This window comes from Larus michahellis, chromosome 6, assembly GCF_964199755.1.
Source record: "Larus michahellis chromosome 6, bLarMic1.1, whole genome shotgun sequence".
NCBI lineage: Eukaryota > Metazoa > Chordata > Aves > Charadriiformes > Laridae > Larus > Larus michahellis.
Genome location: NC_133901.1, coordinates 43,100,429 through 43,117,017, shown reverse-complemented (window position 1 = coordinate 43,117,017; position 16,589 = coordinate 43,100,429). Strand labels below are relative to the sequence as shown.

Genomic DNA, 16,589 nt, shown 5'->3' with positions numbered 1-16,589 from the left:
AGTGAAACTTCTGGTTGCGAAGACAAAAAGTTACTTTTTAATTCATCCAAGAGATTTTTTTTTTCACTGATGCTAGTCAAAAGTGAATCTTCTGATGGCACCCCAATGCTATACAAGAACAAAGATACAGTTAACCATTTATTATTACAATTATCCCTTTCATACCTGCTAAAACTCATTCTAAAGCATGTGAATTTTAATTTCCTCTGACAAATAGATTTTGCTTCAGTTGCTCACAACTTACCATATAAGAATATTGGAATAGGGCATACGACTCCTATTCTTATTTTTCTTGAATACCCTCAGGCAATGTGGTTACTCTTGCCTCCACAAGGGATTTCAAGCAAACAAAAATACAGTAGGGACTTGCTGAGGTTGGTAAAGTGCCTGTGAACTGTACACATTATTTCATTCATAAAAACTCGCAAATAAAAATCCCTAGCTACTTTTTAATTTACAATATTTTAAGACTAAGAAATTTAACACACTGATTCAGTTATTCTTAGCATTCAGCACACAGCTTGTTGAATATTTTGCTGAAATCCAGTCTCATTTAGAAAAGAGGGCAGCTATGGTGCTGCCATTACTCCAAATGGAGTTGTGTGACTGAACCCACAGAGAGATCCATTTTGTTCTCACACTGTCATGTCCCATACTCAGTCTCAAATACATTCACAAATGCATACTGCAAACACAGCACAATATTGCAAGCAGCTGATAATTGAGTAAAGCTCATAAATTAGAGATGCCACAGCTGAAGGCTGGACAGGAGCTAAGCATGCTAACCTTATTTTGACCTAAGTATACACACTTGCACAAACTGGTTAATCATATTTTTCACTCAGCCTTTGTGCCTGTGAAATACTATTCTAAATAACCTACCAAACCAGGTGAAAATAATTAGCTGATAAGGACAGTATCTTTCACCACCTTCTTTCTTACACATTTACAAAAGTTAAAACCTTGTATACAAGTTGAGCTGCTAATGAGAATCTGGAGATGATAGAAATCAAATAGTAGCTCAAAACCATTAGAACCACTGAGAACACTGCTATTCTGTGAACTGAAAATGAACACCAAAGTGGAAATTATCTACTAACCACCTAGAGCATGGACACAAAAACATAAATCAGTAAGTTTGTTTCTGAAGCCCTGTGGGAACATCCAAATAAGAAACTGACCTAAGAATAAGCTCCTTCCTTGCTTTTGTTCCCATATCACATACTATCCGTATCACAACCATATCAAGACTATGGTTATAAAACATCCTCACAACAGATAAGAGACAACCATTCTCCTTATTACTGGTCCTTATGACAACTTCTCAGGAATCTTAAGACAGAGAAACATGAAATCAAGATAAAATTTGAGTATCAGTTGCCTGAAAAATTTATGCATATTAAAAGAGTCTGTGACTAAATTTCCTGTTGACAAATACACACAAAAGTTATATTACTTTCCCACAAGCCTTGCAGCACAGTCCTTGTATGTCCATAGTGGTTAGAGAGATTCCCACAGAGATAAAGCAACTTCCTAGTTATTCCTGCCCTAAGGGCATTGGTCTCCCACATGCCTAAAGAGAAAAAAACCCAAATCTGTATTTCCTAATTAGCAGCCCAACTCCTACAGAAATGAACAAATCGCTTATTCTTTCTGAAGCAAACCTGGTAAAAATGCTGCAACACACTGTCTTGCAGGCCCCAAAAGCGGATCTGACAGTTCAGAACATCATTCTTAGAGATGTACTCAGGAGTCTGAGCTACATAACAACAAATTCCCCTTAACAGACCTGTTAGCAGATGATGCAGGTATTAACTTGAGGCCTCTGTGCCCACTTAACCGGACAGCCAATTAAACACACGTGGATAAGCTGTGTTTGCCTAACAGGCTCCCTTCAAAAGGGGTCTTCACAGAAACTACATTTTCCCTGAAGAATTTTGCATGCTGCACTATGTGGAAGCACCCTTACTTGTATTTGCACCCACGGTACGAGAGGCTTTGCCCAGCCAGGCCTCCCTCCCCTCGCCCAGAACCCTGTCGTACCCGCGCCGGGCACGGAGCGGACCCGGGCAGCCACCTCCAGGCTCACACTTGGGCTTCAGGGAAGGCTGCTTGCCCCACGTTCTTCACGGGCACCGGCGCCTTGCCCAGCGCAGGGCGGCGGTGCCAAGGCTGACGAGCGCCCCGCCAGCGGCAGCCGTTAACAGTCACCCAGGCGCGAGAGGAAAGGGAAGCTCGGGGCGGGAGCGGCTTTGTAGGGCGGGGCGTGGGGCGCGCACCGCCTCACACCCCTTCCCCCCCTCCCACCCGCGCGCGCATGCCCGCCACACCCCCCTCTGTCCCGCCCATGGCGAGGCTGCCCGCGCGCCGCGCCCCCTTCCCCTCCGCCAATGCCGTCGGGGGCGGGGCGGAGCGCGGAGCTCGCGCAGGCGCAGCGGGCGGGCGCGGCGCGTTCCTCGGGCTGCCCCCGCCCTTCCCAGGCCCTTCTGTCGTCCCCCCCTCGCACCCCCTTCCCCCCTCCCCATCCCGGGTCCGTTTAAAGGCGGCGGCGGCGGCGCCTCGCGCCTCTGGCGGCAGCGGCAGCGCCGGGCTCCGCCACAGCCTCCCCGTTCCTCCCGTCCAGCGGAAGCACCGGCGGCCGCCGCCATGTACCGCTACTTGGGGGAGCTGCTGGCGTCCCGCCTGGCCGCCGGGTCGGTGCTGGCGGGCGCGGATCCGGGCGGGCCGGCGGCGGCGGCAGCCGGGGGAGCGGCGGCGGCGGCATGGGGCGGGGGCCGGTGCCCGCGGCGGCACTACTGCGAGGCGGCGAAGAAGGAGGACGACCCCAACTTCTTCAAGATGGTGGAGGGGTTCTTCGACCGCGGCGCCAGCATCGTGGAGGACAAGCTGGTGGAGGGGCTGCGCACCCGGGAGAGCATGGACGACCGGCGCCACCGCGTCCGCGGCATCCTCCGCATCATCAAGCCCTGTAACCATGTGCTCAGCGTCTCCTTCCCCATCAAGCGCGACAACGGCGAGTGGGAGGTGATCGAGGGCTACCGGGCGCAACACAGCCAGCACCGCACCCCCTGCAAGGGAGGTGAGACCCGCCGCCCTGTCGTCCCCCCGCGCGCCCCCTCACGCCCCGCTGCCCGGGCCCGCTGCGGACTTGCCCTGCCCGCCCTTCCCCGGCCCTCTCTCGCCGCCCTGAGGTACCGGGGGGTAGACGCTTGGCTCCGCGCCGCCTGTGAAGGGAAGGTGGGAGCGGTTATTCCGCGGCCCTGCAGCTCGGGCTCCCCGGCGGTGACCTCCCGCTCAGCCGAAGTGCCGAGGGCTCCTGGCCCGCTGGCCCGGCGTCGGGCAAGGCGGGGGGCGGGAGGGCAGCCCGTCGGACGGCTCGGTGTGGCTCAGGCCTCTCGGTAGCCTGTGTGGGAAAACACACGGCTCCAGGTGTCTGCTCTTGAGCCGGCAGCTGGAGAAGCCATCCCTGCTGTGCTCGGGAAACCCGAGTGTTCCCGCAGAAAACCCCGAGTAGAGAAAAATGACAAGTTTTCCCAGTTAGCGGCTGGATACACAGGAAGATCCCAAAGTGCTTTTTCAAGGGAAAAGCTGACTTGGCACAGGTGAGGGCAGCGGCGTGGCTGTGCAAAGGGACCGGCCAGGAGGGAGAATTCTGCTGGATCGCTTCGAGATCAGAGCTGGGCTCACGTGGGATCAGCTCCGATCCCGGAGGAATCGAGCTCCCTTTTAGTCCGGGGTAGATGGCATTTCCTTGAAAAACAAACACAGATGTCGTTCAGCATAATTTATTCAGGAGCTCTGGTCTTTGCGGATAGTTAAGTATTGGGAGTCCTTTCCAGGACTGTGTCTGAAACCAGAGCTTCTATAGCCTATAAATCAATTTTTTCTTAATTCAGCGCAGACCAGCTTTGTGGTAAATCATGACGGTTGCAGGAAGCAAAGTTTTCTCTCTGATTTTTTATGGGTGGAGACCTCTTGACTCCTAGAATAGAGTAGGAAGGGTGTTTTTAGGTAAATGGGTTCTTGATAATCAGTCAGCTGGTGTGTATATAGACATGGGAATTTTTGCAGCACTAATAGTCTGTCCTGTTAATGTGGTTCCTAACTTTCCAAAATCAAATATGTGGTGAGCATCCTGTGGCACGTTTAATTCTTACCCAAAAGAGGCTGACTCAAAATAATTTCTGGTGATTATTTGGAACAAGAGTTACGGGCATCAGACTTAGTTGTAACTGAAGTTGGGTATGGCTGAAGCTTATTCTGTGTGGAGCTACTGTTTCTCTGCCATTTCTATTACTTCTTTTAAAAACTGATGGGTATTACACTTCTGTTTTGTCTCTGTTCAGGTTAAGTTACTTTTTGCGGCTCCTTACAAGAAGTCCTTTTCTGTACGGCCTGTTACTCTTAAGATCCCCACTTGCATAACAAAATACAGTTCAGTGGCAAATGAAGTAACAAGATAGTATTTAATGTATGATAATGTCTAATATTTCACATTAGTATTGCTCAGAACTGAAAGAATTAATGTCTTCACAACAAAGACTTATAAATAAAACACTTTGTACATGAACAAAAACCAGCAGCGGGGTGATTGGATACTTTCTGTTCTGATACCTACATTTCTAAATCCTCACCAGAATATCTTGATTTTCAGTAGCATTTCTTATGCCTGTCAGCACTGACACTGGAGCAAACACTGGAACATTTATGGAAAGTTACAACTGTAAATTTCAAGGCAGTTGGAAATGACAGCTAAAGAAAGTACTGCCTCTTAACAGTCTGTCCTTTTCTTCCTCTGCTGGTCCCCACCCCCCACGGGCTTAGGGAAGGAATTGCAAATGATATTTCCTTTCCACTCTTTTCAGCGTAGTGATCATAAATGGATTTCACCTTCTAATGCTCTCTAGGAATTTGCTTGCTCTCAGATGACAGATCTGGCTTTGTAGTAAATTTAAATGGGACGTATGATAAGTGTAGATCAACTGCTTGAAACCTGCTGTGAAAAAAGGTGGGAGGAAATAGAACATTTCTACTTAAACTGCAGAGAACAGGAGTAGTGAAGATATTTCTGCCTTTATGGTACACTTGATCTACTGGAAATGCACCAACAACTTGAGCTTTTGTCTAAAAGTGATTTTTTTAAATTAGAGTCCTAGGAAATTTCACAGGGGAAAAAACTCAAAGTCCAGTGAAATGCAACTCAACCTCCATAGTAGTATGATATAGGAAAACTTGCTGAAGTGAGTGTTTCACACTCTGTGGAGTCCAGAGTCCAATGCAAGTAATTCACACCAGCAAGAAACACTAAGGGACATAAGGCCACCTTTTAAAAGAAGGGGTGAGTTGGCATCTGGAAGGCTTGCAGAGCAGTAGGAGGAACACAGCTTCCAGATCTTTTCAGATGCAGAATTGTGAACTCTATCTCTGCACTTACTGAAAAGTAAAGTTTGATAAAATAAGGTTCCCCATACTAGTTTTTTTTTAAGGATCTGTGTTTTTTACTAAGAAAGAGACAGCCTTTAGTTACTGCTACGTAATCGCTAGCAGGAAGGGATGCTTTGTCATCTCTGTCATTCTTTCAAGAAGCATTGTACTTTAAATGCTCATCTCTTGTATTTCTTGAGGTTTACATGTTATATCAATTGTAATAAAATTTGGCCTTACATCTCTAGGTACATTTGCAGACAAAGTATGCCCATTTATTACTTACTAGTAAGCTAAAGGATATGATGCTGTTTAAAGAATATTCAGTACTGTTCTGTATGCAGATTAGACAAACGATCAAAGTGCACTTTAAGATTCAAGTATGGAATGCAGGAAAACAAATGTTTTTAGGTCATTTAAAGGCTGTCTTCCTTTAATTTTGTTCCTCATTTCTTTTTATACACCCATACTAAAATACTTCATTGGTGTTTGTATGTTACTTTTGTATACTGTTTTTGTTTATAAGGTCATATACAGATTTAACCATGAACTAATGAAGAATTTATGCTGTAAATCACTTTAAAAAAAGATCTCGATTGAAATGCTCTAAACCTGGAGACAACTCAATTACTTGACAAAACAGAGACTAAATAAACATTTGAATTATCTGCACTTTAGCAGCACCTTCTGTTTCTACTAAATGTTTTTAGCTTAACGTTATAGCAGTTAGATTATGTTCCTTCTGCCACAGACATCATCTTCAATTTCCTTGCCTGCTCATTCTCTTCTAGGGTGAAACCTCAACCCCTGCTTAGTAGTCTAGCCCAAATCTGGAAAGTGCCAAACTTCTTATGCAAGGTTGATCTTTATGAAGCAAGTTTAAAATTAACATGCACCTGCAGATGACACCTGCCAGTAGAAATGCAGCAGTTCCTTGACTACTGCTCCCTCTGTACCTCCTTCTCTGCTGTCTTCTCTGTTACCTGCAAGTAGAAATAACTCAGCAGAGTGAATGCCAGGAGAGGCCTGACTGGATGGGTGACTGTGGCCTGATACAGAAATGGAATGGCAGACCACATGGGTTGGGCTGGATGAGTGAAAATTCAAGATTCGTCTTACATTTTTTGCATAGACAAACTTCTACACCTTGGTGGGTAACTCGACTGTCAGATTTCTGTTCAAGAAGGATGATGCTCTTAATACCCTAGTTCTAAGAATCTAAAGCCTAGTTAATAAAAATAGGAAGTTATTTAATGGCTTATCCTTCTCTCCTCTCTCCCCACAAAACGGGTGTAGAAACAAGTCAATTTGATTGTGTTGGACAAACTTGTCACTACATGGTAGTGCAGGTGATTCTTCATTGGGTCAAGAGAAGAGCTCTTCAGGAAAACTGCCACTAAGTACTGAAACATGCTTTCTTTTCTGTTTATGACTTGTGGGCTTTTTCCACCTCATTTTGAGAACCCAGAAATAACATTTATTGTTGCATCCTGTGGCGCTTACCTATTTAATTGTTGTAGAAATGAAACCTTTGCAACTCAAGAAGGTGGTGATTCTTTTTCTTTTGGTGTGTTTCTCTTCTGTGCTTTAGGAATCTTTACAAAACGGTCATACATATACCCATTTAAGCGGTAGGCCTTGCAGTATGATCAGCATGCAAGTACAGATTTTAAAGACTTTGTTTTCTGCAATGTAACCATTTGCTGGAAAGGAAAATTAATTAGAAGCTTCCTCATCCCACTGAGAACATGGAGATAAGCAATTTTCTTGTCTGTTGGAACTCAAGTTGCTTATGATCCAAACTTAGTATTTGTATGACTGGACTGATGCTGCCTGGTAGCTGAAGTAATGCTGTGGGTCAGATCACTCTTTCCCTTGCTTACGCAGTGACTCGCGTGCTAGTGGCCAGCACTAACAGGAAACCACAGCTGCTCTTGTTCACTGCACTGACAGCTGCCTAAAGAACTAAAACAAACCAAATGGGGTACAGGAAATGAGATGGCTGAATACAGATGACTGTTGAAAAGTACTCTGGCCGTTCCTACTTAAAATAATGAATCTTTGTAAATGATTTTATCAGGTTCTATGAAAGGTATAAAACTGGTTACACTGTTTTTTCATGTGGTTGCTGACGGCTGTTTTCATTAATAGGTCAGTTTCAGAGAACAGACTGGTGAAAATAACCTATGTGCAAGTATGAATAAGCTTATTAAATTCCTACCTGCTTAGTAGTATGGAAGTGATTCCATGTTTGTTAGGCAGCATTTGCTGCGGGGGTAAAGCTATTAAGTGGTTTAAAACTCTGTAAAGCCTTTTCATGTAAACTGACTGTCCAACAAGTCTGTTATCAATGAAACCAAATGAATCAGAGTTGGGAAACAGCCTAACCTTTTGTTTATGCTCACCCAAATTGCCTTAACCAAGTCTCAATGGCTTCCACAGTTCCGAAAAGCTTTAACACCATCTTTAGTTCCAGACTCGATTTAGGCTGACTTTCACTTACATAGGGATTTTGAAAAACTTTGTCATGCATTACTTCAAAGTTCGCTATCTGTATATAAAGATAGATGATTCTTACTTTATTTGCTCGGTTGACTTGGAGGTGAATGAATCTGATTTTCTGGGTGGTGCTGCTTCGGCTGGTTAGCGGAAGGAACTGTTCTGCATTACGAAAGTTTCCTGTGTTCTGGTGTTGGCTGCTTTTCTTCTGCCTATTAGGATTTATCTTCCTCACCTGACTTAATGATTTCATGTTAATGAGCTTCTTTCTGCATAAGGTGACATTTTTTCATGCTATGCTTGCTGCAGTTTTCCAATTGCAGAGACCTATCAGTGCCCAGTCACCAAATAGCCTCTGTTGCACACATTACCTTGTTTAAAAAAATATATATTTACATCATGATGGTAACCTTACTTGCAAAAGAAGAAGGTTTACCTGCAAGAGTTGGACCAGTGCAATTCCATGTGTTGTCTTGGCTACCGTGACATTGTTTATTCCCCTTTGTAAGTGGGGGAAGTAAGAAGTAGTGCTGTAAGGTATCTTCACTTCAGCAGAGCTCTGTTTATTTTGTGGTTGTATTGGTAGCTTTGCTTTTTTAAGTCATGCATGGATGAAAGTTCTGAGGTCATGTCTTTGGCCCAGGGGTTTTAGAGGGTAAGACGTGGAAATATACCCTAGGGACCATGAAACAGATGGAATCATAACATAGACCATCTGTAACCTGAAATAAACCATGGAAACTGATCTAACTACAAAGGAAAACGAGAGTTTTACAGAAAAAAAGGTAATTAGCCTAACTGTGATAGCACCACTTGCAGTGTTACAGTTAAAGTTTATATCAGTGCCTTATTTTCATACTATTCTGTTTTCTTATTGTAGAGCATACCTAAATTTACAAATAGTACAACAGTGGATATATATTTAAACTGCAAATTGAAAAAACAGGACAAGGAACGGGCGTCCCATGCTTTTGCTGTCCTTTAATAAACTAGTTGCAGTTCTCAGTGAACCATATCTGTTTTGTATTTTTACCTTTGATATTCTTGCAGGAGGTTATCTATGCCTTGCTCTTCTGGCTCTCAATCAATCTTTTTGTTTCAAAAGCTTTTCAGCTTTTTCGTATAATCAGCTCATATTGTTCATGCAGTAGCCAGCTTTGTCCTTGATCTTAAATAGTTGTTTTCCCTTGCTGCTGTTGGCTCCTTGTCTATTTATAGAGAGATCATACCTCTCTCAGCATTGGGCTTTCTGGATAAACATGTGTTGGAGAGAGTGAGGAGGGGAATCTCTTGCGTGGTAGTCTCCCTCCTGTTCTCTGGGTCATCCTAGCAGGTATTCTTTGTTGCATGAATTAAAAACAGCTACGTCTTGTTAGGAAATAAACTCATAGGCAAGCATGGAATTTCCTTGCTTCATGTCAGCACTATGGTGGCTTATTGTTTTGTGGCTGCTATGGCATTCGGACTAGTCAGGGCCAACTCGTGTGTTATTTCCACCCTCTGCACATAACCATGCGCGTGGTATTAATATCCACATGGAAGTAGTGTTACTGCATCTTTCTGTATCAGTCCTTGTTATTACAGTGTGAGTGCAGTTCAACGAGCAACTTAATCCTTTAGGTAGGGTTGAGGTAGTTCTATAGGTGAGACTCTACTTCATAGCCATATTGTAAGTGCATGAATTCAGGTAATATCTCCTTGCCTGGTGGTATACTAAATTTGCCACGTTTGCATTAAAAACACAAGATCTTACTAATCCACCACTCTTCTTTAAATGGAGAATATTCTTGGCTTTTCTCTGCGTGGAATGAAATAAACATATACGCGTATATGTTTAAGTATATTCCAAGTATAAGTACAAGTTATTGAAAGTATACAAGAAGTGGTATACTGAAGTGTTCTGTCTGGTTGAGTACCATAATGGCTGCTAATAGATAATTCTGGTTAAATCAGAATGGTGGGCTGTGTCCACAGGGGAGTTTCTTTTCTGTCTTTTTCCTGCCCTAGGTTATAGCTAGCTAATGCTGTGTGGGAAGATATAAATATTTTTATCTCTTCTCTTGGCAGTTAGTGAATTGAGTTTAGGAATGTTCTTGTTTTCCAGCACTGAATTACTCATCTTGCTTTGTTAGGTTTGTCTGGAATTTCTTAGTCTTCAGTAATTACAAATTTGTCATTGTGCTGTTTAACAGACTTTCCAAATGGTTAAATAACGCTAAGCAGTTTCCTTATAGGGAAGGATGGATTGTTTTACTGGATTTAGAAAAATGTTCTTGTTCTGAAAGAGCCTAAGGATTGGTTGGAACATCGATTCCTTCTGTGTTAGGTGTCAGTGATTACATAGAGTTTGATAGTAGCATAATCACAGTCTCATTTACTTACTTCACAAACTTCATCTAAATGAAAATGTAATACATGATCCAGAGTTCATTGAGGAACATTGAGGAACTAAGACATTACAATAAATGCTGGAGCTGATTTATGGATTTTTGGGGGGGATTTTGCTGAATAGTTTGAACAAGGTGAGCATCTTTATTGAAGTCCCTTTAGGCTCTGGATGTAATGTCAGCTTTCGGGACAGGGTCAGGCAAGCTGTTAACCCAGAGAGCCTCTGTAGAATCCAGTGTTGCTAATTGGGAGATTAGTATGGCTGTAGTCAGTTCTACGAAGTTTCAAATGAGATCTGTTTTGCTGAGTGCCATATGGATAGCGTAGGATAGCTGCTGCCCTGAAATACTTGTTCTGATGACCAAGCATTTTGCACACAGAGGTGAGCAAAACAAATGTACTGTCTTAACAAGAACTGCTATCTGTAAAGGACCCAACTTAGTTTCAAAGATCAAAAGATGATCATAACTAGAAGAAAACACTGAAGTCAAACCAGGACAAAAGCCTTGGTTAGATATTAATAATTCAGACTGAGATGCAAGTCTGTTCCAGGTTGTGGGGAACTTGAGAGACTTGCTAAGTTTTGCAAGATATTTGGTGCAGGAGGAGTAGTTTACCAAGTGTTTTGCTCTGAACTGTTACTATGGCAACTGTTTAGTTTTGAGACTTGCCTTTGAATAGTTCACACTTGTTAGCGGTAAGGGCCTACGTAGACACTACCATTTAAGATCACTGGACTAGAAGGTCAGGAAATAATTACACTAACTTTTCTAAATATAGATTTTTAGGCATAGTAGAAAGGCAATAATCATCCTTGAAAAGTTGGTGGTTCCGTACACCATGTTTTCAAAGGAAGCATAATAAACACACTGAACTCTGTACAACGTAAAATCTAGTAGGATGTATAGCCAGTTTTCTTTGAAATCAAGACCTTTTTCACATGCCTGCTAGTACAAACTTGGTGATTGAAATGGTAAATGACTGCTGTTATTATAGAATCCGAAATACAGCCTTACAGATAATTACTACTTTGACATTTATTTAAAAAACACTGTGTTTCAAGTGCTTTGCTACCTCCATTTGGAAAAGTGAAAATTAATCCATAGCATCTATCTAAGAAGCTAAGCTTAAATCATGAGAAAATTTTACTTTGGACAAAACAACTACTGGGCTCAGTGCAAGAGGTAGCTGGGTGAAGTATAATATCTCCAAAATACAGATCATAAAAAAGAAGTTTTAAAAGCGTAGACACTGCAATGTGATGATAAAGCCTTCTCTTTATACTGACCAGTAATAAAATTAAAATTAAAACATTTCCTCATCTAGACGGCCTTGGGCATTGAAAAACAGTCTCTCTTAGCATACTGTTTAACTTCTTGGGGTGTGGCAAGGAAAGAGAATTCTCAACTAGAACAAGAATTTGTATGTTTTCCAGTGAAAAGTATTTTCCATGGCAGTGAGTCATACTGTAACTTGAGGCTTTCTTCAAACTATTTTTTGTAGCTAGTTCACTGTAAAAGTCACAAGTTTCCAGAGACTTACTGCGTGGGATTTATCAGGGCTTAAAAAAATGATAATCTTGCTGCATAGCAGTGACTTTCATTTGCTTGTATATATCAAGAATCTTTAAAAAAAACAACCCAGTACTTTATCTGTGTATACGGTCCATTTTTAGACTCAGGCTATTGAATGCATAGTAACACTGCCAAAAGAGCCATACAAATGCATGGCAATACTCGCCTCCTGCCAAGTTGGGAAGCTGTCAAACTAAATTTCACTGATGTCCAAATAGAATAGAAATTAAGTCTTTTATCTTTGTGCATCCCCTTGCAGATGGAATGTACAGCATTCTCAGATGCCTGCTTCTCATCAGTCCTAACAGCTTAGCACAAATAACTTCCCTGTCAAGAGGTGGGCCTCCTGTAGAGTAGTTACAATTCCTGGAAAATGGTAACTGGCCAATTTGTGAAAAGGAATGAAATGTTAGCGCATCTTAAATGTTACTCACTCATGCCACAGAAGGGAAAAAAATAGTCACATCTGTCAGGGAGCCTGGAATCCACACCTTAAACTATGCCTGACACTGTAATGAAAGTTTTTAGCAGATAAACTGGAGCAAAGTGGCTAGTGAAGTCAGCACAACTCTCAGAATTGACAAAGATAAAGCCAACAGACAAGCCATTTCAATTAAAGCGTTTAAAAGGCCAGAAAAAAAGCTAAATCTTGCTTAAAAATATGAAGTTTACCAGAAAATGACAGTTTCAGCCTCAAGACTGAACATTTTCCTTATTCTGGTATACTTACATGGGTGACAAATAGGCATCTCAGCTAAAGCCTTTCAGTAGTTTGTTGGTCTTGGGGCTTTTTCCCTAGTTCCTTGGGTAGAAAGTTTAATATTTATTACAGTAAAGTTTATAGTAACCCTTGACTGTAATACAAGGAAACTGGAGACCTAACTGTTTTGCATGTGTTTGAGTCTTCTAGTTAAAATGCAGCTTGTTCACCTTTTCAGATCCCACCTTCAATATGATATGCAGAAAAAGCTGCTTTCTGCTTTTATGTTTTGTTTCCCTGGTAAAACTGTACAAAATAACTATCCCTAACTATTTAGCCCACTGCTGCTTTCCATATATCAATAAACAGCATCTTGTGTGCCTGCAGGAGTATAGCTGTAGCAAAACTGCTTTGTGTATGCAGCTTGAAGTTGAATAAATATCTGGGTTGAATAAATACACAGTGACCTATTTCAGCTGGGGGTGGCGGGGCAGAGTTCATTTCTGCCCAGCATAGATCAGGGCTTCAGACTTGTCTGGCTTGAGCAATGCTCAGATGAGACCTGTCCCCAGAGTACCTGCTCAGCCAAGAGGGAACAGTGTCCCCAGGCAGGACAGTCAGTGCCAAAGGTGGTGTTTGTTCTTGCTCGGGGATTGACAGAAGGATGACCACTTCTCTGGAGGATCGGAGTAAGGTGTTAAAAAACCCACATACATTGTAACTTTGACTGGTCTGTTGGGCTCTGATGGAGTCCACTTAAATTTCAAATACTACTTCCTGTGAGAAGGTTCTTGAAAGCCCAGACATTAACACCTTACAGCTAGTTGGTTTGCTTTTGGAGACCACCCTTCCTCCATGTACACACAAAATCTAAATTCTGTTCTGCGGAGGCATGGTACTTTCTTTTACTGATTGAACTTACATAAGAAAGCAGCACTTGGCCCTGAGCTTTATTTGAGCAGCACTCAGTTCCTTTGAAACTGGGATTGCTTCCAGAGCATTCAGGAATGGCTTTCATAGCAGCACAGTGTTTTAGTTTGGATAATGTATGCTGGCCTTTTTTCACTCCTGAGGACCTGAATATGGTCTTCACTTTACATAATAGGAAATTTGTGATGCCTTGTACCTAGCATCTAAAGGACACTCTGTGCCTGCTACAAACTACCGTGCAACTTGGCACAACCTACAGACAAGGATTTGGGGGGTAGAGGTGGGGAGCGTTAGTTCTTCATGGCTCTGTTATATGCTTAGTGATGGAGGAGAAGCTTGGATAGAAGCTAACATATAGGTGTAGGGGTTTATTTTTGCTGTGGCCGCATGACTTTGGGCGCTATGTTGATCTTAAAAGTCATGTTTAAGCTTCTGTAGTTCTGTATATTTGCCCTATCAGTTTGGTTAAATATTTTCTACCCTGCAACTATCTCCAGAATACATGAGTTTTAACTTTGAGTTCAATCAATTTATTGGACGGCCACAACCCATTTTTTAGAAGACTGGCAATAGGCAGGTGACAGATCTCCCTACCTTTGTGTCATTGTTTTCCACTCAGTTTTGAACTGCCTGGATGGCTGGGATCACCCATTTTGCCTCTGAGCCGCTATCAGATCACAACAATTTGAATTTGCTTCTGGACCGTGTGTCAGCACACACTTGTGGTTCTGCTGAATGACTCAGAGCAGGGAATGCAGGTGTGGGCTGGCTCCCACACGGGTGCGGGATGGGTGGCCTGCTCACACAAGCTTGCTGGGGTAGAGTTATTCCATCAAAATGTTTTGAACAAATTTGAGTTTGTGGAGTGACATGCTGCTTTCTGTTATGTGGCTGTGCCTAGTAGCCAGAGCTCTGAAGCTACATATGCTTTTGTTGGACCACAGCCAACGCATTGCAAGGCTTATAACAGGTGCTTCCATTACTTGAGCAAAGAGATCTTGCTTATAACTTGTAGTGATAAGTTACGTTCAGGTACAATGGATGAAGTCCAAAGCTAAAGTTCTTATGGGATGCTGATGAGCTTTATCAGCCTCCTGAAAAGTCTGCTCTGAGTTACCTATCAGCTTGGCTTATCTTCCTCCTAAGGAATATTCACTTTTGGTCCAACGTTGAGTACTGCTGTTAAACTACTTAATAGAGAATTGCTGACATTGAATTTCTGCTAACTGTAAGATAGATATTTAAGTAGGGGAATGGGGGATCGTTCTTTAAAGCCTTAGAGCAATTAAGTTGATAAATTACATACTTGCATGTTATAGATGGCTGGTCTAGAATTAACTTTCCCAATTGGTAAATACCTGTGAAGTTGTTCAGTGAATTCCCTTTTTTCTTGTGTGTCTTTTGCAGGTATTCGTTATAGTTTGGATGTTAGTGTGGATGAAGTGAAAGCCTTAGCATCTCTAATGACATACAAATGTGCTGTGGTCGGTAAGTGACAATTTTTCAAGCAAGGATACAATCGTTAATTTCAATCAGTACTGATGTAGTTTACAGGAAAGGCATCTAAAGGATTAAATTAAGTTTTAGACACTAATCTCTGATTAAAATCTGTAGCAAGATGGGAAAAAGTATACAGTGACCAAAATAATAATAATAATAATAATACATATTCCTTCTGCTGTTACTGTAAATACTTTGAATAAAGTTACATTTTCATTGAAAAGTCAGAATTCTGCTAGTTACCCCCTCCTGTAAAAGTACTGCTCTTGAACTCAAATCAAAGTATGACAAACTTGGATTAGGAGGAGGCTAATTTTAGGGGGAACAGATGAAGGCTGTAAAAGATTCAGGTAGGGGAGCTGTGGAGAGAGAAGGATAAAATTCCTCTGTGGGTCATAAAGAAGTATAATGCATACATGGCTGCTAAGTTGTAGGGGAGTTTGGAGAGAATCTGCACATTATGTATAAGAAAACAAAATACTTATTAATGTATATAGAGACACTTCACTTGAGACTTCCAAAGTAAAATTTTTGCGCTAAACCAGTAAAATATAAACGGTAAAACTTACTGTTTCTACAAGTGCCAAGTACAAGAGCTTGAAGCATAGAAAATTTAAATAATGAATTTCAGAGTTTCAAGGCCATTTTCAAACTGCGCTTGAGAGATTTCTCATTTTATAGGAGTACCTAGATGAGATTATAGCTTATGCTTGTGAAGCCCTAAATGTGGCAAAAGCAAATTCACTGCTAAAATCAAAGTTATAATTCCTCACACATATTACTGATGCATTCTGCCTTTATTGCCTTGTTGAAAAAGTAAAATGATTTTCCTTTGCATTCTTGTAGATGTGCCATTTGGTGGGGCAAAGGCTGGTGTCAAGATCAATCCCAAGAACTACACAGTAAGCTTAATCATAGATAAAAATTCAGTTACCTGCAGCACTGAAGCCAGCCAGTTAAAAAAGCTCTTCTAAGGGCATTACTGACCACTTAAAACTTCCTGCCACTTCTGCCTCTGTAAAGGCTGAATTTAGCTTGTGCATGCAATAGGTAGGAAAAGAATTTTTAAAACGTGTGTTTCAGAGGTGGAATACTTCAAACTATTTAATTTATTACTTTTTTCCTTAAAGTCAGAAGACTACCAATAATTTGGAACCTGATTTTTTTTTAAGTTGATACTGTTAATAAAGGCTTAAATTAAATTACTCTTAGAAAAAAGTTAATATTTTTGTTTATTTTAACAAATAGTTTTATGCTCCATTAAACCTTTCTATGCAGTGTTCCAGTGTGAATAATAACTAACTTGGCTCATAAAAAGTTTACTGCAGGCTTGCCATCTTGCCCTAATTAAAATAACTTGTACAGAAAGACATACTAGAATACGTAACAGATATCGTAAGCTGGAGACTCCTGTAAGGATTTGTGTGAAGTCATTCTACTGTGTTGATTACACAACCAGCAGGCTGGCTACTGCTGTTGCTGGTTATAAATCTCTCACATAGGATATCAGATTTGTTTGCTGGAAATCTCTGCCACGAGCACAGGTGGTTCTTCCTGTGCTGCACTCCTGACAT

General features: G+C 41.9%; 2 protein-coding genes across 14 annotated transcripts in view; one reads left to right on the top strand and one right to left on the bottom strand.

Moving 5' to 3' along the window:
• SHLD2 (shieldin complex subunit 2) overlaps positions 1-2,166 on the bottom strand; it is a 41,784-nt gene extending 39,618 nt beyond the window's left edge. For 9 of the 13 annotated variants that reach the window (XM_074592395.1, XM_074592394.1, XM_074592391.1 and 6 more), the window contains exon 1: positions 2,044-2,165. The gene's annotated coding sequence lies outside the window, so the exon portion shown is untranslated. Of the gene's footprint in view, positions 1-2,043 lie in introns of all 13 variants that reach the window. The other 4 variants (XM_074592401.1, XM_074592405.1, XM_074592398.1 and 1 more) reach the window with 3 other exon arrangements.
• Positions 2,167-2,437: 271 nt separating this feature from the next.
• GLUD1 (glutamate dehydrogenase 1) overlaps positions 2,438-16,589 on the top strand; it is a 31,027-nt gene continuing 16,875 nt past the window's right edge. Inside the window, exons 1-3 of the mRNA XM_074589967.1 lie at positions 2,438-3,079; positions 14,923-15,003; positions 15,862-15,917. Coding sequence (XP_074446068.1) covers positions 2,647-3,079; positions 14,923-15,003; positions 15,862-15,917 — 570 coding nt within the window. The 5' untranslated portion in view covers positions 2,438-2,646. The remainder of the gene's footprint in view (positions 3,080-14,922; positions 15,004-15,861; positions 15,918-16,589) is intronic.